This window comes from Maylandia zebra, linkage group LG13, assembly GCF_041146795.1.
Source record: "Maylandia zebra isolate NMK-2024a linkage group LG13, Mzebra_GT3a, whole genome shotgun sequence".
In the NCBI taxonomy this organism is placed as follows: domain Eukaryota; kingdom Metazoa; phylum Chordata; class Actinopteri; order Cichliformes; family Cichlidae; genus Maylandia; species Maylandia zebra.
Window position 1 is genome coordinate 14,807,417 of NC_135179.1, and position 23,562 is coordinate 14,830,978.

The 23,562-nt window shown below is 41.2% G+C and overlaps 1 protein-coding gene across 2 annotated transcripts; it reads left to right on the forward strand.

Moving 5' to 3' along the window:
- The first annotated feature begins 3,771 nt into the window (after positions 1–3,771).
- LOC101480876 (methylated-DNA--protein-cysteine methyltransferase) lies at positions 3,772–22,383 on the forward strand. 2 transcript variants are annotated; one of them, XM_004551533.5, is made up of 5 exons: positions 3,772–3,883; positions 6,097–6,242; positions 15,028–15,188; positions 19,607–19,746; positions 22,228–22,383. In XM_004551533.5, exons 1-5 carry the CDS (start codon positions 3,866–3,868, stop codon positions 22,354–22,356), a joined length of 594 nt encoding a protein of 197 aa, XP_004551590.2. In that variant the 5' UTR covers positions 3,772–3,865; the 3' UTR covers positions 22,357–22,383. The 2 variants fall into 2 exon arrangements, with proteins under 2 accessions (XP_004551590.2, XP_004551589.2); XM_004551532.4 differs by having other exon boundaries at positions 3,778–3,883; positions 6,094–6,242.
- The last annotated feature ends 1,179 nt before the right edge of the window (positions 22,384–23,562 follow it).

Here is a 23,562-nt window from a genome sequence, read left to right on the forward strand (position 1 = left end):
TTAAATGTAATAATGTCCGAACAGGTATTCTTATTTAACACGACCACGCTTATTGAAATCTATGAATAGCAAAGCGCAGAAGGTACAGAATAATATGTGAACATCAGTTTTATTAGTGGTTTGTCTCACTGACAGGATCACATGGCTTGAAAATTATTTCATCATGTTCGAGTCCAACAGTGGGACCACGGTGTTATCTTCTATTTTTGTCTCTCTCAGCCGTATATTTCAGAGGCCAGGAACAATGTAGTCTGACAGACATATTCTTTATGAGGGGCTCGTGGTCTCTCTAATTTGACACAGTTGTCAGAGATAAAGCTCCTTAGAGAGTGTGGCCATGCTCTGGGTAAGAATGGGGATTAAATTAACACCCCCACCTTCACATTCTCTGACCCCAATACTGGAGAATAAAACATACATGGTGACTCACTTCAACACCCCAGATCTCCCCTCCAACTTCATCTTTGAATGTATTTGGAGTTTATTCCTAAATAAAACAATGATATTCGGCTTATAGGTTAATATTATTCAAATCCATATTATAAAACAGCTTTGCAAAAGTGACCAAGAGCATAAATTCAGTCTGCTAAAAATAAAAAAATACATACAAAAATTATTTTTATAATCAAATTTAATTATATGAGGAAACAGTGCTGCATACCTTCGGGCATTTTTTACGATAAATGTGACCAGTAAAAGCAACACAAAACAGCTTACAGGGTGTAACAATACACTCCCACTCCTCGGTAGCTTCCTATCAAATGACCCGAGCACGTAAAATCAAATCAACACTGGAATGGATCATATCAAATTCTAATGAAAACATAATATGCTCTTAAAATGTGTGTTGGCCCGGCAGCCAGTCATCCAGAGAGTCTCCCCCAGATGACGTGATGAATAGGGAACACCGATGGAATATGCATCAAAGTCGAGCTCATGATTTATGTAATAGCAGTCACTTGGACACTGATTAGCTGCTCTGTCAAGCGTGTAATACGAGAGGCACAACCCCTGGTTTATCAGTCATTTATCTGAAGTGCGTCCTGATATTATCACTGGATCCTAATGTCATCATTATGCCGCACAGCATGTGCGGGCCAGTGTGTCATGGTGCCGGCGACACTGCCTGTCAGGAGTTCAAGCCTCTTCATTTGCAAAATGCTCAGACATTCATAGCACTATGTCAACAGTAAAATAGAGAAGCCACATCATACGAGAGATGGAGGGACAGAGGCACACAGGTACACTAAATAAGTGGACACAAGAGGATACAAGGAAATTTTGTCACCTCTTTGTGGCCGTGGAATTGCTTATATGATCATCAGGCTAATTCTTTTGAGAAGAGTGGAATAACAAAGTGTCAGAGTAAAAAGAACAAAATAACAGGTTGCTTCTTTTTTTTCTGCGTCTGCTTCGTGGTTTGATTTAGAGGAATAGACACATCTACTGTACACTTGGTACACAAAAGACCTCCTCAATGTGCAATGTGAGGCCCACAGAGCCATTTTTCCTGATTAAAATGCACACTCACACACACCACTGTGTGAGACGATGGCGGTTGTTCAGTCTGTCAGGACTTTCCTGTTCTCCTAAAGAATATCTGATATCATAAATGACTTCAACTCCTCCCACGCCAACATGCGAGCGAGGCTGCAAACACAGGAAAAGAGAGCAAGACACAGACTGCCAGTATATGACTGAGCTATGACAATCATACATTACCGGATGGACAAAACTGCTAATAAACAATCGCTGTCATTATTACAAAAAAAGGTTAGGGCTGTTATTCTCGCAAACATCTGGTGCTGTACACTAAAAGGAAGCTGTGCAACGTATAAGTCCGTCAACACCTCACACAAACAAAAATAGTGAGGGAAACTGAACAGGAAAAGGAGCTCTTTGAGTCCCAAACAAAAGATATCAGCCCGGCTGCCAACACAGACAGGGCACCACACCTTGGCAATGATGCCGCTCACAATCAAAGGAACAGTCGTCATCAGTGGAGCCGTGTTTTTAAAGGATATCTTTAAAAGATTGAAAATATGTGTCATTATGGAAAACAATTGAGCCTGGAGCCTTTAGTATACCGAGTTGTTATGTCACTCACACGCACTTTAGGTTGTTTATTTCAACACATAATGGCAAATATGCTTCCTGTTTTTAAACATTAGAATTTTTGCACACCTCATAATAAATGTATATGATTGTAAAATGTGTAAAGCAGCCTTGATGAGCCAGTGGTAATTAAAATTAGCACACAACAAAAATTGCATTACAAAAAAATTAATAAATAATAAAATCTGTCTTAGAAAATATTTAAAATTGCACATTTCTGTCATTTTTAGTAAATGCAATAAAGCAAACACGGAACGGCTTTAGTGGCTGCCACATATGATAATTGTCTGGCCACTGAATGCAGCATTAAAATGATTTCAAACAGTATGGCTCAGAAGATCCAGCAGAGGGGGCTGCTTACTGCAATCATATGCTGATTAATTGAGCTTGATTCTCCCCATGCTGCGAACATAAGTTGTCCCACACTGTAGGCTACATGTTGGTATGTGGTTAAAGGTTACAAGGCTTTATCGAAGTCACCTTTTACCACAGGTAGCCCCTCACATCATTTTTGATGAATATTAAGAAAACACTGATTTTCTGATTATCCCTCATCAAGCCTATATCAAACTAGGTTATGTTCATTTTTATTAATCGTGCATGTTGCTCTCTAATTAGCTAATGAGAGACAAAAAGCAGGTTTAGAGCAGAAAATGCAAATGACTCTTAGAAAATAGCACAAAAAAGTAAATGGCAAGGCTGAGAATCATCCTTCATTGAAATGTCAGAGATAAATGGCTCAAATGTCACATCAATTAAAACGGGGGACAGTTAGTAGTTCATTAAAGAGAGAGCCATATTGCACCGTCGGGTACCGTTGCCAACCCTTACTATCTGGGGCAGACTGGCAGCGGGTCCAGATGGCACGGAAATCCTCACAGATTTCAAAATGGTCTCTGCAGGGGTGGCGTTTTCTCCCCCGCTCCCACCCTCACCGCTGAGATGGGGTGTGGGCCACAGGCCCATGCCGGCCTACACATTCCAAACGGAGGCATGCAGAGAGCTGAAGGCATCACAGAAACAAAAAAATAAAGCTGCAAAGGACAACAGACAGAAGAAAAGAAAAATGCGTGACTGATGCCACACACTTGGTCATAATGACTGAAATATAAGCTTCCACTTAATCTATGACTGCTCCAGGCAACATAAGGCAACCCCCCTCTCCTTTAAACGGCATAAAAACTCTAATAAAAGGATTGAGTGCTGCCCCATGTGTTGTTCATAATACTGACTTTATTAGTTGGTAATACATAAGGTGTTATTGGTTGCTGCAGTCACATAGGTGTTTTTTTATCCACAAACATTACGCTTGAGACCCTAAAGACCTCACTGAGAAGCTGTCACAGGAGATGCAGAATTGGATAAATGTCTCAGCAATAAGTGGAAAGATAACAGTGTTTGAAATTAATGCTCAAAATATGCATTATCGTATTTTTTCCTGCTGTAAAAACATCAAGCAAATCAAATATCTAAATCACTACCATTACTAGTCTTCGGCGTACTGGGGACCCCCTGAAGGACCCCAAATCCCAACTTGAGACCTATTAGAAAAGCCTTCTTCTTAAGTCTGTCCCTGGCAAAGGGGAGGAGCGGAGACTTTCTCTGGACCAATTACAGAGCGAGAACGGACTTTTGCCTCTCGTGATTGGTCGGCTTGACCACGCTGCCTTGAGAAACAGGAAGAGTTCTGCTTTGACATGTGTTTTGCAGAGGGGGGAAGAGGAGTGAGCATCGCAGAGACACCGTTTGGATGCACACGGTTAAATTTGTAAGCACCGGCGTTAATTTACAGCGTTAAACTTTCTCTAACACAAGCTAACAACATACACAAAGCTGAAAGTACGCGTACGCTTAAGCTAACGAGGGCTAGCGTTTGCTAATACGCCTTTCAGACACGAACTCTCGCTTGTTTATTTCATTATTATGATAGGTATATTTTTACATTAAAACAGATACTCACCCAAGGAGCCGTCATCTGAAACAGCACATTAAGGACACATGTTGCATTTTTACACCTGCGCAGTCACGGGGCGCTTTCTACTCAATTAATCACGCAGGTTTGACCAGGAACTAGTCTAATGAGAAACGAGTCAAATGATTGACGAGCATGAGGATGCCGCCAGTGATTTTTTTTCTTTTTAACAACACAATCTGCTTATTGTTTGTTGTTCCTCACCGTGAAGAGCTGGGTAAACACCCAGGCACTCACTTAGACTACTCTACTGCACCGAAAACGGCACAGAACAAACATGATAGCATTATTTTTAATCAGCGCAGACTATTAGCCAAGGCCATTATTGCCAAAGTCCATTATTCTATCTATGAGTCTATTACCATCTTGCTAAATGGCACGGAGTGTGTGCAGCGCTTATCCAAAGTGCACTGTACCATTGTTTGGCTCAGAAAATTTCTCGCCTTTATTGTCAGTTCAGGCAAACCCCTGATGAATACAGTGAGAGCTGCAAGAGTAGAAACAAGAAAGTTGAAGCAGACGCATTTGTGATCACATACCATGACAGATGTGGTGGTGGTGGTGGTGGTGGTGTTGGTAGTATGCGTGTGTGAAGTGCGGATGGGGGGGTGGATACGGGAGTAATCTAAAAATAAAAGATATCCATTCTTAAATTAAAAGTAGAGTGTGCAATGAGCAGTGAAGTGTTTTTGTTTTGCTTTGTTTAAGGGCTACAGCTTGTGATTATTGTTTTATTAAACAGTCTGTAATTTTCTGAAGCTCAAGGTGTCATTTTCTCCACTCCACAGCTCCCCAAAATTCAGTTTACGAGCAATGAAGACAAAGGAAAGAAGAAAGTGCTCTTAATTTGAGAAGCTGGATTGTTGAATACTTTTATTTTTAGTAAAAAAAAAAAAATCAAATAAAAGGATTAATTATTGAAGTAGTTACCAGTTGTGGTTAATTGTTTCATCTGTAGTTTGTTTTGTTGCTTCCTTAAATAACTAGTGCACAAGATTTCACGTGGTGAGCATTGAAAATTTGATTATGGGACTTAAAAATGTTATAAAAGTCAGTTTAGCAGAGAAAGAGTTTCACATCTGTCAATATGCCAGGCCTGCAAAAATTAAAACAATTAGTTAGTCATTAAAAAAAATTTGTTATTCCTTTTTTAATATCATTCCCTCTTTATAGTCTGTCTTGAAACTTTAATTGTCATGTGTCATTTTTATTTTAATTAAATGCAACAAATAATAATTCATAGCTCCCATCAATGTACACACACGTGCGAGTTAACCATTTAAAAACACGTGGTATGTGTAATATTGAAAGCAAAAATGGAGATATTGCATTTGTGCACTTTAAACTTTTCAGATCATCGTTCTGGGAAGGAAAGGTTACTTGTTTGAAACTTACAATCAATGTGACCTTTATTTATTATAACCCCCATCTCTCAAAAACTCACATATAACATAGTCAATCATCTCTCCTTCCCTCAAAGTAAAAATAAAAAAGGAACTGCTGTCTGGTTATTGCCAGTATCCATCTCAGTCGTCAGAAAAGCTGCACGTTTTTGCTGTTGTTAAGGGCTGGAAACCAGAATCCCATCGGAGTTGCACCCTAAGGAACAAATTTAATGCTAGAAAAACATCCCGGCCATCAACCAAAAATGACGGATTGAAAATAATGTCGAGCTATCTTGGGAATCCCCCACCAGACAAGGGAACAGACTGCATTGTTTTTCTCATTTATGTGATATATAGAACAGAAAGAGGGGAAAAAATGGGCGATTTATTGGTTAGATAGGCGTATTCTTTTCCATACACAGAAGAAATATTGGATAGTAATGTGGGGATCAAGTCACATCATGACATTGTTTGGAGGCAAGGTGTTCAAATATGTAAGTCATCTTCCGTTGGTGGCCCGCTAGGTTTTCAATAGATCATTCAATGCAAATATGTGTGGGAAATTGTGAAAGTTGCCACATGAATATGTCAATGAACGTAGTGTAATTTGTACTTCCTCAGCAGGGCAGCAAGATGAAGAAGCAGGGGGAGAGCCAGTGCACTCAGAAGACCATCTCATTGCTGAGCCCCCTGGGGACGATCCAAGTCAGTGGATGTGAGAATGGTGTGCACACCATCCAGATCCTAATGGATGTCGCACCTGCTGAAAGGTACTGTACAACAGCCGGGCTGGTGACGTGATAAACAAAGGTGTGAAATTTACAGGCAGACAGAATCCACTCCTGTGATGGAGTGCCACCATTCCTCATTGGAAGCAGGGCATTTTTGTAGATCCCACAAGAAATATCCTGGAGAAAGTTGGGCAAATATGAGCAGGCACTAGAAATATGAGGGGCACTAGAATACAGTTGGGCTTGAAATTAGATTTCTGATGGCATGTGGTTGTGATTCTTCCTGCAGTATATTTGAAATTTCAGAAAAATAACTTGTTTATTACCCACAAGGGAGTTGATTAGAACTGATGTCTGTAGGGTCAGCAAAGGCCACGGGGAGCATGGACTGTTCTCTCCTGTTTATTTATGTTTCCTTCAAGTTGTATGCAGTAGTTCTGAGTGTCGACTGACACTCAGAAATGTAATATGTGATTGCATTTCTCGGCCTGCCCATCCCTCAAAAGTGTCAGGAACGTTGACAGTCTTACTGAAGCGATTGAAACTGATTAAAGGCAGCATTAATAAGTGCCTCTTCCTTATTTTTACAGGTCCATATCCTACAGCTCAGATTAGTTTTGATTAGATTGAAATTAAATATCCATGTATCGCAGATTCGCATTTGATAAACTTGAATGGTCGGGGAAATTAAACGATTTCCAAATGCACCCGGATAGGAAGTTATCCTTTTGAAAATGTATGTTCAAATTCTAATTTATGGAAACCCATTAATGACCTTGTATATTATACCTCAACATGTGTTTCCTTCTCGACTGTCTGCTATTTCCTAAAATTCATCAAGCAGTAAAAAACATTCCACTTGTTGTTAATGAGTTGAAGTGAGAAAATTAATAATATGGAATTTTGATTATGGAAGATGTCCTGTAACCATGCACAAGCACCTTTCTCCGTCTCCTTGTGAACAGGGTTTAATTTGTGTGTTCAGGTTCAGTAGGAATATGCAAATGAATTTAATGATTCGCATCACTAGATCATTTCTCACTTTAATATCATTTGCTATGTCGGTCATAAGTGAAGCTCTGATCACATCGCTGTATGTTTGCAAAGGTGTGAGCCTCCCACCACCCCCACCCAAGAAAAAATTACTAGTAAAAATGTTTAGATTTTATCTCAACCGGTTGAATATATTGTTATTGTCACAGGACGGGGAAACTAGAGCCACCTTAGATATATGTAGTAACGCAATGTAAACAGGCATTAAGGGAGGCGAGATAAAGTGACAAAATACAGGCTTATCTTTGCAACCGGCTTTACATGTAGATCTCACCAAAGCCCGCCTGTAGCAGTAATAGTTCAGATCAGCCATTTCTATTGATTTATTTATGACATACTAAACAAGGCTCTTTCCAGCTTCGGATGTGTTGTGGTACAGGCTTAGAAAGTCACTGTGATAAATGATCTCTAAGAGCATATTTTAGATATGGGAAATAGATAATGTCCATTCATAGCATAAACTCAGACCTATAGCAGATATTTGCCAACGAGCCAGAGCTTTGAAGGCTTACACGGCCGCGTTTGCCTCCTGCGTTTCTCAGACTTCACTATTGCTTGGCGTTGAACAGCTGGGCCAGCAACAGAAGCATTTGTGGCATTGATAGATAGTTATTGATAAATGCCATTATAGCTACATAAACGCCCTTGAAGTATTGCTTACACACCATGACCGTCAGCTCTTTCTAATAGAAACGTCTCAAGCCCCTTTTGCTTCCTAACTGATCTTAGGAACATTTCCTGAAATCAACCTCCTCTGCCAGTCTAACGACAGCCCTGAAGGCACCATCAGATGAACAAATTCATTACATCTCAACAACCCCTGTTGGGGCCCTACGCACCAGCCTCCCTGTTAACCAGTTTCCCCCCCCTTTAGTTTTTAGCATGGCCTCAGCGTTCACAGAAAAATGATACGCATTTTGTTTACAGGAGATTACTATTATCTGAAATATGATGCTTCTTGCCTCTTTCACACAGAGCACAGACACATAATACAGAGGAAATCATAGAGCACTTTTTTATTAGGGTGAAAAATGAAAAAAAAGGGCTGGACTCCTGCCCCGAGACATTTTGTGAGCATATTATTTTACAATGCTTTGATCAATTTGTCTGTCAAGCTGGCTGAGATGTGGGGGAGCAGGAAAAAAGCAATTTAGCTTGTGAGGTCCTCAATAGAAATGTACTACAGGAGCCTGTGTATGACATGTTGCATTAGAACCTGAGTAGCCTTTATTGCCTGATAATGTTGCAAGGCAATGCTGATATCAATCACCCTTTAACAGCCAGTGTGATGTGTTTTTATGAAAAAAGAAAAAAAAAAACTGAAATAATGCATGAAACATTTTTTGGAAAATAATTGATTTAATTCAGAGCTGAGGGATTTCTACTTTTAACAACAAAAAATATTGTGTTGGTAAAAACATGCACAAAATGTGCTAGGAGCTAAAAATTGTTAGGAACAAGATCTTTTCGCATATGCTCCTATAGAAAATTGTAATTAATTTTACACGGATAAACACTTCTGTCTCATTTGCATATAGATATAAACAATATATTTGTGCGTCTGAATTCCCAGCACACTCGGGTCACGTGATCTGCCTAAAATCCTAAGTGGCTAAAACCAAAAATTATCATTATACTTCCCAGGCCATAAATCCCCCCCCCCCCCCTCCCCGTTTTTTTTCTCTGACACAAAGCCTTATAAATCTGTGTCTGATTTTTCACATTGCACATTGTTTTTAGTTAATGATTTTCATCTGTTTGTTGTTGCTGTGATAGCGGGGAAATGTACCATATGCTCCGGCAAAAGACAAATGATTAGCAAATGAAATTCTGGACAGCTGTCTGACTGAAAGCGTTTGGTTGATAGCATTCTGCTACCATAATTAGCTTAAGCTTTGGGTTAATTAACTTTCTACCTGGATATGCATAATAATAGCATTCTGGAGAAAGCCAAGGAGCTTTCAGTATATCAGCAGCAAAGGCTGGCTTTTTATTTTGTATTTCGGCTGCATATTTCAATTTCAAGAGGCGATTTAGCTCGGGAGCATCGTCAAATATTGTAGATTTTACTCCCCAAGCCAGATAATTCTGAAACAATAGGGGTGTATTATGTGGCAGAAATGCCATTTCTGAATGTAATTAAAGCGGATGAAAGCAATCACCGATTTTTAAACGCTTTTGTCTAGCATGAGGCCTACTTGTAAAAAAATACCCATCAAGAGGAGAAAAGAGGCAAGAGAACCCCCAAGTCCTTATATAAGAGGCCTTTGAGACTGAAGTGAAGTACAACAGTAATTAGTCTTTTGTATGAATTTGCTGGCCATGGTCATGATTAGTTAAGCATATGAGAGGACTGCAGGACTGCATTGCTCTTAAGGAGGAGGGTGTTAAAGTCTATTTATCACCAGTTATCCTCACAGCTTTCCATTATCACTGACAACACTGGATGGGGCCTGAGAACAGCCTAATTGTTCTGAGGTGGAGTGTTTTTGTGTCAAATCTGCCACCCCACTCACATTGGCATTCATAAGCATCCAGACATTTTCCATCTATCTATCCCTAATACCCAAGCTGTCACAACAGCTTTTACACACTACCAACGCTAGTGTGAAATATCTGAGGTGATGCATTTATCGTTTTTTGTTTTTTCTTTCTTCGCACACTCATGTAGTGTTGTGAATCAATGTCCTGGTTCACGCTGAATAGCAGTATGGCAAATGTGTTCCTTATTCTGAGGGGCCTGTTTACATGATGTGCTCACACACCGGGAAATATAACAACTCTTTTTATTCCACTGTAATTTTTCTCTCCGCTTCTCCATCTATGGTGTATTTCATCTAACGTAGGATTTTGTTCATTTAAATTATAATTTTGCTTGATATGTAGATATATACATACATACATATATATAGACACTGCTGTGTGCTAAATAAACTGCTTACATTTGTAACTAAAATGCTTTGTCATACAAACCATGAACTGCTGAGATATTGAATGAAATCATCAATAAAGCAAGGAGAGATTTTTTGACGGAGTCCCTTTAGAAACGGTATGAATAATTCATTGTGTAATGATATTCTGATGATTTTTGTTCTATTTTTTGCTGCGGCCTTAGAATATTGTTTTGCATGTTGTGAAGTGTAGTACTCAGCTGCGTATTCATTAAGGTGCTGCTCCCACTGGCCCTTGGACCCATCTGTGCTCTATGTTTATGCCTCCATCTCCCGGGACCGTCCCAATCAGGCTGCATGTGCCATTTCCTGTGTAAACCAACACCTGTGTAACACACTACCTGTAAACCGCCCCACACAGACGAGACACTGACATTCACTCAGATGAAAATCTGCAAATGTTGTGGTTTCTAAAGCGGAGCCTCCAGGGTGAGGTTTTGAGTTGAATGAGAGTTGCTGCTCACTGTGGAGATGCAGCTAAAAGCAGCTCCTGCAGTTTTTTTGTTTCCCTCCCCTTTCCCTGCTGTCGACCGGGAACTTTTTCCAGCATAAGGGTTGCGCTAGTTTGTTTTAGAACTTGATTGGATTCTATATCTGCAACATGCAGAAGTGTACAGTGTGTGACATACTAAGGCAATATGCAGAGAGATGATTCCGCTCTGACATCTTGGAGAGGAGTACGAGTCAATTATGCCCAAGTGTTGTTCTTGCTTATCTTCCTGCGGCACCAAACAAGGATTTAGTCAAGGATTTAGGGGTGAGGGGGCGGTGGTGGGGATCATGGTAAGCGGTTCACAACAAAACACTCAAAACTCTTGGGAGCGGGCACTGATTTAAAAATAAATTACAGAAGACGAAGCGCTAACACTCAAGGGCCCTCAGCAGTGCTGGCGTACACAGGTGAAGATTAGCCTCCTCGCTAATCAGAGGAACAAGGCAGTAATTTGCTCTGAACACAGACAGTAATTAGGACTTGGTGACACTGGATTCCCATAATGCCTTTGTGCTTGACGTGGTCAAATTTTGACAGAGGCTATCCATGCAGGGTCACTGTCCCCCCAGTCTCCCGGCCCTCTTCAGTTGAGGCTCTAAAAGGTCCCTGCAGTTACAGGGGATCCCTAATGTACTTTATGCCTCCCTCACTGGCTCCTTACCATTCGGGTAATTGGAGTCTCTTACTGTGGCACTTGAGAATAGAGGCTAAAAACGCTATTTGAAACTGCTCAGTAGTCTGTTGTAGATAAACATTGCGGCGTCGGGGTGTGGATACACTACATAATGGAGTAAGAGTTAAGGCTCTGGTAATACATGCCTTCACTGACTCCTGTGGCTAGCCAGTTGGGAGAAGACCTAATTGTTGTGTGCTTTGTTGCCTACTCTGCAGTATTTTACCACCACCTTTATGTATTGGATTGAGTGTTGCAGCCTCTTTGGCGGACATTCACTAATAAGAGTTGCGGGATATCTAGAGAGCAGTTTATCCGGCCCAGTTGTTTTTATTTTGAAACAGCGGAGCACAAAACGTGCACCCCAGAACAGAGTAGGAAGCATTCCTAACAGCTTCCCACTTCAAAAGCTCTCGAGTTTAGTGCTGCACTGCCTAGATAGGCATCTGAATGATCTTCCGATGGTTGAACGAGCTGCATTGAGCAAGTGGCTTACAATTGTATCACAGCCTTTGGCTCAGAGACCATCAGGATCTTGACATTCATAGAGACATGCTGTATTTTTTTCCCTTTTTAGACAGTCATTTTAGGCTTTTTTCATGCTCTCTTGAGTCTTTGACGTCTCTGAGTTAAGTATCTGCAGCTATAAGGCTGAGGAAAATATTGGACTGCTCTTGGCCTTTTCTATTTCATCCTCTGACCCGCCATGTTACCCATGATCGGTGAAGGAGAACTCTGGCAGGCTGTGTCAAAAGTGACAGCCGATCGAGTCAGGATGAGCGCCATCACGCTTCACAGGATGGAGGCATGAGTTCTGAGTTTTTCCCCTTTTAGTGCAATATACCATTACACCCTTCGCCAGATTCCTTTCAATTAGATTCTGTGGTTAACCTGTTTCATTCTTACGTCTGCAGCTGATAGAAAAAGTCTTACTGAAGTCTTGTGCAACTAGAGATACAGAAAAAGACTAATTTAATGTCAGCTATTCTTTTCTTTTTTTTTCCCTTTGTCTCCTTTGATTGTTTCTTCCAGGATGAACAAAATAGCCTCCAACATTGTATAAATGCTCAATTCATTCTTTATATTAGAGTTGGAAAATGGGTAGAACTCCAAATGAGTCCCACTTTACGCAACAATGATTTATGGTAATTGGAAATTGATTGTGACAGGAGCACAATATTAGAAAATTTCTCAAATCGCAATCTTCTATCAAGGGAAATATTCTTTTTAGTGCAGCAGATCCTCGGCTAGTTTGGAATTAGTTTCTGATTTCTTTACCTGTGATGAAATAGTAAATGGCTGAAGGACATGGAAAAAAATATGATTTATGTAGTCAAAAGATAATAAAATAACAATTCTTCTTTAACCCAATTTGAATTGTTTGTTCTAACGTCAACACACTCGCTACACACGTTTATTAAAATACTCTTTATAATCACTGCTAATTATAATTCTTGGTTTTCATAGAGCGTTGGCAGTTACTTTAGTACAATATAAAGATTGTTTCCCCTTGGAGAGTTTTGTTGTAATTAGTCCGACATTTATTAGACATCTCTAATCTCTCATTTGAAGGGCACAGCTTCTAATGTGCCAGTCTGGACTCCATAAAGATCACATGATGCTGCCTGATTTCTGATTCACTGAAGCGGCTGGAAATGTTGCAAGCACAAGTGCTACATCTCCACTGCCCACATGCTCTTTTAAAAACAATCCCCCATTGCACCTAGAGGTGACAGACTTCAGCTCAACTGATGTTGTTCCCCCCCCTTTTATTTATTTATTTCCTTGTTGTTTGCCAGCCATAACATGTACTGCATTGCATTAACTTTTACTACTGTCAATGTTGTATCAGTCAAACACCTTTTAAAAACGGGCGCATCCGTAAGCTGGGAGGAGAGGAAAATTAGCCACAGTGACAAGTCTGAAGTGTAAGCACAAGGTCAAAGGTGCCAAGCCTTAAGCAAAGGTGCACTAGCCTTTGTCCGGTAGGTTGTAAGGGCCTGCGGGTCCAACAGGAACATTTCCACACACAATATCCCCGAGCTGTCAGTGTGCAGCGGCTGGAACATCCTCTCGGAGAGAAAGAGAGGGTGTGGAGGGGCAGAGGAGGTGGTGGTGTGAGGATGCGTGTTGTGGGGGGGTTGAGGGTGTGTAGAGAGGGAACAGTGGCCTGAAGATCCTTGCTGAGAGAAAGAGAAGTTGGGGGATGGTGTGTGTGTGTGTATGTCGGGGTGTAGGTGGTGGGGAGCCAAAAGAGCTGGAGTGGGAGGATAGAGCAATAGAGAGGGGGAAATGAGGAGGGAGAGCTGGGGGAGGGAGGGGAGGGAGGGGATAGAAAGGAGAGACAATGACAAGTAGGGGCTGGCTGGGCACTCACCCATGCCGACAGAGATTGCCATGAGCCATGGCCATTGTTTGAGCGGGTCTCAGCACAGAACCCGCTGGTGGGTTTCCAAGTTTTCACCACTCAACTATAAACTGCTGTGTGGTTTATTTAGAAATGAGAGTATTTACACCTTTTACTGTATTTACACCCACTGTTAAACGGCACCCGGGAGATTTTTATCACACAGCCACAAACTAGCAAGCAGAGTGGTTTCTCTGAAAACTGACCTGCTCAGTCATAACACTCCAGTAAACCTCAGCTTCACGTGTCCAATATAAAACGCAGCTCAAACTGTGACCTGCACAAGTGTAAAAACACTTTAGGGCCGCGCTGTTACGGCGTGCAGGAGAGAGACGGTCTGTGTGTTTAACAAAGTAAATGTCTATTATTAATACCGTACAGGACAAGCCAATTTTGAAAAAAGGGGGCACTTAAATGGTGGTATTATTTATTTATAAGTCCTGTACACCAGTTAATGGAATTGGCGGGCCTGCTTTAGATCCACAACACAGCTTGAGGTCCACTTTGGAGTAATGCACATGCTAAGAGAGGACTTTCCCAGTAGGGTCTTTAAGTGTCAAATATGGGTCAGTCTGCTTGCATTGACCTGGGGGGTGGTCAGCAGCAGAGAGAAATTCAGCTGTTAAGTGATGCCAACTCAACCGTCGGCAAATTCCTCCAAGCATCTACTCAAGCTAAGATGCATGTCCAAGTGCGGTGCTTTTCTGGCCAACATCGCTCTGGCCAAAAAAATCCATTTATTCTTGTCATGAACTATAAACTAGACCCAAGCAGAGTTGAAACTGTTGTTAATGCTGTGCTCTTAACTTTTGTCTGCTACTTTTCTGTTTTAAGAAACCGTTTTTTCTCCCTTAAAGTAGTTTGAAACGAACTGTTAGCGGTTTCTTATGACCTGACGGTTGGGTTTTTTTTTGTCTTTTTTTCCCTTTCGTACTCTATTATATCTACTCTTGAGAAAATTCTGGATTTTGCCTTTTTATCTTCCTGAGGTTTATTCTGTCTTCCAAAGCTCTGGTATCCGTCAAAGCCGAGCGACATGCAAAAATGTACAAGTTCAGATTTTAAACACGTCTTAATTTACAACTTCAGTTCCACTCAGCAAATTATGTCATCTTGCATCTTTGTCACTCGTGGCATGTTATTACACTCTTGTGACATATTTAGCACTGTTCAAGCAAGAATTGGGTATTATGATTGCTCCTCTGATCCCCACCTCACCTCCCCATCCTGCCTTATATCCCTCACAGGAGCAGCGGCGGCCCCCTGAGCTGTGTGGTCAACGATAGCCTGGCAGAAACGAGCCCTGAGTTGCAGCGCTGCGTTGAATGGCTCCAGGCGTACTTCAGTGAGCCGCAGACCACTGGGAGTCTCCCGCTCCCTGGCTTTCACCACCCCGCCCTGCAAGGAGGTCTGTCATGGATAAATATTTGCAGAGCCATGACTGGGATCATGCTTTCACTCTTAATTGTCAGTTACATCACTTACACTCACTGGCTCAGTGTGTTATAATGAAGTATTTTATGGCTGAGAGAGAGAGCGAGAGCGAGTGTGCGAGGAAGAGAGCGAGAGCAGAGGAAAAGTGAGTGAGTGGGTGAGTGAAAGGAGAGAGAACAGAACACAGAGCTGTAACTTGGTTCAGTAATCTGTGGCAGCTCTTACCACGCGTGTTAGTCTTGGCAAGCTTTTCCATGATTCTTGGCACATTCTTTGAAACTGATCGAATTCCACTCTTGACATTTTCAGACAGGAAGCTTTTTTTTTTTTTTTTTTTTTTTTTTTTTTAATGAGAACATGTGAATGGTGGTAAAGTTTGAATGAGCTTATTGTTGGCTTGATCAGTCACCTACTGTGAGTGAAATGAAAGCACCCCCCCAAAAATGGACAATTAGTGTCCTTTCAACCGGTAGCTTCGGCGAGGCGAACGACTAAAGATGCAGAGGAAAACAAGAAAACAAAAGCAAACAAAATGAATATTTGATTGCCAACCGTGGTTTCGTTTCGAGGAAATAAATAATATCGTAGCCCGACGACTCATTTTTGAGATTGTAAACAGAAATTTGTTTTCAAAACAATTGCGGGCTGCTCCTTTGTCACACTGAGATGCTCATCGCATTTTAACTGAAAGATTTTCAGAAGCTCTCATTTAGACACAGAAGCACACCTACACAGGAAAAAAAATGACTTTAATATATGCATTTAACAATTGTGCCTCTCTTCCCCTGCAATCAGGCCTTAGTTGCTCTCTAATTTCATGCAGATCTGCAGTGCTTGAGTGATGGCATTTTCAATGAGCAGGTACTCCATCGAGACCCTGTATACAGCTATGAGTCCCACGCTCCCGCAAAGGCAATGCAGAAATACATCAGGACCAATTACGATATCAACTTTCAGTGTGATTCCCTTCGCCACCAAGTGCTTGTGTACCAGCCCCAGGCTCTTTCAAATCGCATCTCATCTGAAGTCTTTGGGGTTTTAATTAAATTTCAGGATAGATGGAATTCTTCATTAGTACCTGATCTGAATAGGTGATTGTGCTGTGTTCCACCTCTCTCCCTCGCCTGTTGTTTTGGGGCTCCGTAAATACAGGGTTTAGACTTGGATTGCTCTCAGTAGTCAGAACCATAGGCCATGCCAGTATAAAAATGTTAAATGTGAGCATCAAGAGTATTTGTCTTTTCAGGGGGGGAAATGGAAGGTTCTTTTTTTCTTGCTTGTTGATTCACAAATATTAAGTATCTTTTCTTTTTGCCTTATTGCTGTAAAAATTCCTCCTCGATCTAGTCGTGCAGCCTCTGCCTGCCTGGGAAAAAAAAAGATACAAGTTTAATCAGGTCATTACAATCTGTGACAACCAACTTTTGTTTGCTCAGTTATCTTGTGGGAGAACCTGAGCGCAACAGCGCTCTCGCAGCACTTGTCATGTAATATTGAGTTGTGACCTTCACTTGAAGTGTTGCCATGTTTATTTACACATTTCTGACAAAACAAGCCACTTTTCATATTAGCTGTCACGATATACCTGAGAAACAGAGGTGACATGAAAGGAGATGCAAGGTGCAGTTTTCTATACCGTCTCGACTGATTGTCATGCACAACATCACACGCAAGTTTGGTCGGCGGGGGTAAGGGAATGGCGAGCGCTCGCGTGCGTTATGCTCAGTTAGCTTGTGTTTGCGCCTGTGTATGTGCGCTGGCTGCCTCAGAAAAACACAGACACCAACGTGGGTTCTTAAAACGATGCATATTCTTATCTCATTAATTATACATCCATATGTAACAGACGAGAGGATCTTAGTCTCGGTAAGCGGCGCGGGGAATGTGCGGGGAGGGGGCCGTGCAAAGGGGGGGAAGGGCGCTCTTCAAAGCCCAAATGACTGTGTTCCTGCAGGAGTCTGAACCTCCCCCTGTGCACAGCGCAGGGCGAGATGAGACACTCACCAGGACTCGCCCCTGTGATGTGGAGAGGAATTAGGGAAATGAACGTTTTCAGAATATCGAATAATCAGAGAATCATCAGCACCCCGTCAGCCTTCAAAAGTATGGATCCCTCAAGACTCAAGAGACACTTTGACTGGGAGTCAAAGTCTTCCCTCCCATTAGACACAAAGGATAATGAGGTAGCTGCATTTCCACTATTGTCTTTTTATTCTCACCACCATGTACGAGGTGACTGTCAGCTGGAAGTCGTCTCTCCAAATCTATCATTAGCAGGGCTGATGGATTTCAGTTTATTGTTTTCCTTTTTTTGGCTTTCAAATTGCTCCCATACACAGAATTATGAGCAAATCAATCATATATGTCAATACCATCATAACTGCCGAACGTGTTCGATTTTACTCCGGGTAAATCCATCGCAGCCGCAGTGGCTCTGTCACCTGGCCTCATGGCAGGTAATGACCTGTGACATAATTATGGGGATGTCTGTAAACATGTAAGTGGTTCCTCTCAACTTTTATTTAAACAATTGACACCAGTGCTCCTCGATCTAAAGAGGGTCCTGACCCCAGACACACCGTATTAGGCTCTTTATGAAGTATGGGGCTAGGGGACTGCTCTCCAAGTCATTGCTGGTCCCCTCGAGTGACCTGCCTGAAGTCTCTGTCACAGCCACTGATGAGGGCAAAGTTCTTTAACCTTTGTGCCCTGCAGATAAAAGTACAGACACTTTTTGTCCAGAACTGTAGGAGATGTGAAAGCTTCCAGGAGAAACAGCTGCTCAGGATTAGTCAAAGGTGTACACAGCGCCATAGCTTGTTGCTCGGTCTGTTTGTAGGCAAAAGTTCCCGTCTGCGTCTGCCGGTGTGACTTTGGTTGTTTGTCAATAACGTTTGCATCACTGTGGATTTGTCGTAGCTGCAGTCTGGGCAAGTTGTCATCTACCCCGCCGGTGACAAAAGCGAAATCCTTATGTATCACACACATCATGTGGCCAAATCCGAGCTTTATGAGGGAGAGTAATGCATGAAAGGAATTTCAGGGGTGTATCTCATCTCCTCATAACATTAAGTCTGTCTGCATAAGAGCCCGTCATCTCGTTGACAGTGTGATTATTACCTGAAAAATTATTAAACAGTACCTACGGGCCTTGTTCAAGACAAAGAACTCACATGGGTGTGCATCAATCAAATGTATCCCCTTTAGGTTTTACACTTATTCCCCCCAGTTTAGGCAAATTGCCTTGTTCGCGTGGCTTTGTGTAGCAGAGAGTGACTATAAGGTAGCGAGGGAGCCTGGGGAGCAAAGGATGTTCACTCTGTAGAAGAGAGACAGGGGTGTGACATGTTTTCACACAATGCCAATTTAGAAGGATTTCACATAGATCACTTGTCATGTGCTCTCTTAGACCATATAAATGAGAGAGAATGGGAGATCACTAATTGAATTTTCATGACTGAGTACATGTATATACTAGAAGAAATTCACCCCCTCTTGATAACGAGACCATTGTTCCTCATCTTGTTCTCAGTGCAGAAAAAGAGTGTTTTGTGCTTTCTGCACAACCTCGGTGCATCGGCGTCTTAAGGTTTTTGAGATGCCTCAAATACTTTTCTTCAGCAATCAGAGCTAGACAAACATGCCTCTCAGTCACCGCCTGGTAATCCAGAAAAAAAAAGAAGAAAAGATAATGCTACTGCTAAAGTGCTAATGAAATCAAAGCCGTTAATGTGGTTGGTTAAGCTGTGGATGATTTGAAGAATTCTGCCATTTAAGTGAAGATGATATAATGAATCTACTCTGAATAGAAAGCAATTAAAAGGACAAATTGGTCTGATTAACCTCAAAGTCATCCCGCTGCCACAAATGGTGTGCAACATTCAAATTATTATTATTAAAAATCTGGAGCAGATTTGCAGTCTTTTTGGCCTCTCTTAATCCTTTTAAATGAAGGAGCGAACTTTTTTAATTTTAGCTGTGACCTTTCAAAGCATAACCTAGATTTTTCTGCCATAGGAATAATTTTCTCACGTCAGCTTCTGTAGCATGTTAATACTAGTTCTAAGGTCAAATTGAGGGACTTCTCTGTGTTTAGGTGCATAATGAGCAGTGTAAAGATGGAAAGAAGAAAAAAGATGGAATTGTAGGGAGCCAGGATGGACATTATAGTGTTCACCAGTAGGTGAAAATGCATTAATGAGTCAAACGTTGGCTTTTTAATTAAAAACAGCAGAGAGTTTAAAAAATATAACACATGTTTAAAGTTCCTTCATGTTATCAGCCTCTCGGCTGGCTGTTTGAGTTTGATTGATTAAATGAGGAACTCTCTCTTCCCCCCTTCTCCTTTCCCGTCTTTCTGTCACTCTTCCGTCCTCTTGCTTTCTGGCAAAGATTCATTCACCAGCCGCGTGCTGCAGGTACTTCTGAGAGATGTGACGTTCGGAAAGACGGTTTCATACAAACGCCTCGCCGAGATGGCGGGAAACCCCAGAGCGGTGCGGGCGGTGGGAGGGGCTATGAGGAAGAATCCGGTGAGTATGGTTGACATTGATTGACAGGCTTCTGTCTTGCTTACTTTATTTAGTCAGACAGGTAAAGTAACGGTTTGTATTTTTTTTTTTTAACTTTATTAGCGACTTCAATATTTAACACATGCAAGATTAATTATGATTAGTTTTTCGGTGAATTTGCCCTTTAACAGAAAAGTAATTTTAAATTATTCTTAGTTTATATGTTGTATTAATACGTGGAAGCAGATTGCTGTGAACTATAATATTTATTGGGTAGTAATTCATTTTGTACAAATGCATGAAAAAATGACAGAATACATAAAATAGGCAAAGATCACATTTGAGGTCATTTCCTGGTGAGGTATTGTCTCTCCTAGTTTCCTAACTCGTGTGCACGACTGAAGTTTTCCAGTAAAATGCATTTTAAAAAGTTTTCCCCGATGCATGATATGTAATCTAAACTGTAGGCGTGTTCGAGTACGTGCGATGGCGAAATAAACACCTCCCTCTGAGCACAGCTGAGGAGGGAAAGTCTACCTACAGCACAATTTTAAGCCCACACCTTTTGTTCCTGTTCTCTCAAGTCTTTACTGTAGATGTTCGCTGCAAATCTCCGCTTCTTGTAAGAAACCTGGCCCGCATCATTTTGCCCATGAATCCACTGTGTACAAAATGGAGGGCTAGAGGGCAAGTGGTGTGTCTTCTTTTGATCAAACCCTTTGATCAAAGCCTGTTTAACTCTGCCCATGTAGTGCTGTGGGCACCACCGGTGTGCTCTGTGAGGCAGAGAGCACTTCTTGTACAGCAGCAGTGCAGCCAGTGAGATGTTCTCCCTCATATGTGCTTGTGTGCATCCTCGTCTTAGTGCTGGGTCTCCCAGCATGTTGTAATTGATGTTGGGTGGGGACAAAAAGTTATTTATAATGAGAGCGCTCAATTTATAACCCAGAATAAAATGTAGATAAACTAATTAATAGTGTCCTCTGGATTCTCTGTGTACTTTATACATTGCATTAGCCAGTGGCATTGCTGCTAGATGGCTGTATAATACCGCTCCGATTTAGCATCAGTATGTTTTACAGACATTTCTTTCCTCTCGTCCAGGAGGCTGGGAGCCTGAGCCATCAGCTCCTGATTCAGATCCAGAGTCAGATTGTCAGTGTCAATTACTTGTCAGTAGCACTGCTCCACTCAGGCTTTAGCTGTGAAAAGCTCAGTGTGCTCAATCGATCCTCCCCTCTCTGTGGCACTTCTTCTTCACCAGGATTTGAGTATTGATAAGCCTGGTGTAGTGCTCTTTTCCCCCCCAAGTGAAGAGGCAGATCCGAAGGCCTTGAGGGTACCCTGCTCTCCCTCCAAACCCGGGGAACAGTATTGATCTGAATACTCGAGCAGTATTTCTCTGTCTGCAAGGTTAATCTGGGGCTCGGAAAGTTTTATTGCTGTTGATATGGGAGTGGGTTTAATGATGGATTGAAGAGAAACACGGTGAATGTTCAGTTTTCATATAAAAGGCTGGAGGTGCAACCGTCACGTCAGCCTAACACAGTTACATTGGAGAAATACAGTCGCAATGCAGCGACGGTTGTGTTGCCTTTCCGGTTAGTATAACAAGAACAAAATGAGGGCAACATTAAGAATATTTTAAAAGAAATAATTGCTGTGATTCATTCCCAACCATTGCCACTCTTCTTGTTCTGAATTCACAATGATCGAAGTGTTTTAGGCTTGCTTGTTTAATCTTTCTCCAGCCATTTAGTTTACAAAGAACTCGGGACCCCCCTGGCAGTCGTCTGCAACAAGAGTAAACGCTCCACCGACTTCCTCTTTTTAATGATCACAGGGTTATCAGATCTTAATGTTGACACCCTCTCGATTGAATATTCATCCTGCTGGTGTTTTTGCCCATTAATTTTTGATTGCTTCTTTGCTTTTCACTATTAAAGAGTAACAAACATTTATACCCAAAGACTGAGCCATCACCCTGAATGTGGATTTGTGCAGGATCAAACCAGACACTTCTGGTGTGGCACTTTGTTTTCATGCAGTGCATGAATATAAAAAGTGCTACAAAAACAAAAGCAGTTCATATTTCCTGCACGTTGGTTACTTTTAAGTCACATCGTTTATGTGCTAAATCAGAGATTCTTTCATACATAATACATATCTACTATCAGCACTTGCAACTATTGTGGTGCTGTGACAATAAATGTCAACCTGAGAATAAGTATTTGATTTTTTTCCAGCGGTCTAATCTGCGTTCCTGTCTTACTCATATATTACTTTTTGTTCCTCCACATCATAGCTTTTAGGTATTTAAATTTCTAAAGTTTAGTGAAAAATGTCCTTTTTCCCCCATAATTCTGACCAAATGTAAAAATGAAGTAGTTACTTTTTATTAAAAAAACACATTTTAAAAGTGGGACTTGGTCCTACAAATTCTAATATTTGTAAAATTGCACATGTTTATTAAATCCCCGTCTCTCTCTCTGTCTGTGCCAGGTTCCTCTCCTCATTCCTTGTCACAGAGTCATTTCTAGCAGTGGACAGAGTGGGCCGTACATGAGCGGCAAGGGCAACCATCTCAAACAATGGCTGCTCACCCATGAGAGGCAGGGAGGGGAAGGCTAAAGCATGACAGAGCCCAACTGTCCTTCAGTCAGTGCACACACGCGCACACACACATATATATATATACACACTCACAAGGCCAGGGTTTTTTTTATTATTATTCTTGTCTCTTTTTTTTCTTTTCTTTTCAGAACACAAAACAGGGCCATAAAGTTTTCCTTGCTTGGCACACACCGTGGAACAACTGGAGTAACTTGTAAATATTCAGTTTATAATCCTTTTTTTTTTAATCTAAGAATAGAGATGCTGCATAGTTAATGTGATACAGAGTTGTTGCAGAATTAGAATGTACAAAAATAACTTAAACAGAGAACAGTAGGAATTACAAACATATGCTCCCGTGGGTCTCCGTTGCGTTTGCCAGATAGTGCTTGGAATGGTTTTTCTAAAGAATTATTATTCCCTTAAAAATATGTCTCTTGCATTGTTGTTGTTGTTATTTTTTTTCCTAAGCAGAATTAGTCTTTGTACCTCTCGTTGGTTTTTTAATTTCCTGCCAAGTGAATGCTTTGTTCAACATCCAGTGATAAAGGCTCTGAATTTTACGGCTACAAAGCTTTGTAGTGAGGCATTTGTTTTGTCTTCATTTAGATCTCATTGTTTGCTCTCGCCTTATAATCCACCTCGAGTGGAGAGTTGTCCTATGCATTTTATACTGTACTTTTGTTGCGTTAGACATGTTTAAATAAATCTGTCTCAAACTGACAAAATCCCGTCTTTTCATCATTTTAATTGCGTTTAATTTAAAAAGTGATTTCATGTAGCATTCACTCAGTTCAGCTCATGATTAATTATGCTGTACGTCTCTCTCCTTGCTGCTGCTCTGTATGTCACAGCTCCTTCTTTTTTATTTCTGAGGGGTGTTTTCCATTAGAGGGCAGTACAGAACGGGAAACAGAAATCAACATTTCAACCTTGAATTCATCCTGAGCGTTTAAACTGTAATTTAAATGTTTATATCCTTTCTTTAAAAAAATACAAATTTCACCACAACGTTATTTCACCCCTTTGGGATATCTTTTTTCCTTCTTAAAAAAAAAACACCATATGGAGAGGGCAGCATCAGCGGAGGTGCATTTAGAAAAATCTGTTACTTTAATTGAATTTGCCCTTTAGTTTTATTTTCGGCGTTTTCTCGCAGTGATATTTGTAACAGTGACAGTTTATCCTTTTCCCCTTAAATTCGTGATTCTCCTCACTCTCTGG

Excerpts from the sequence above, each read along its gene's own strand:
- LOC101480876 (XM_004551532.4), top strand. Across the intron at positions 6,243-15,027 it reads GATGTCGCACCTGCTGAAAG|GAGCAGCGGCGGCCCCCTGA; the intron begins GTACTGTACAAC and ends TATCCCTCACAG. Across the intron at positions 19,747-22,227 it reads GGGCTATGAGGAAGAATCCG|GTTCCTCTCCTCATTCCTTG; the intron begins GTGAGTATGGTT and ends TGTCTGTGCCAG.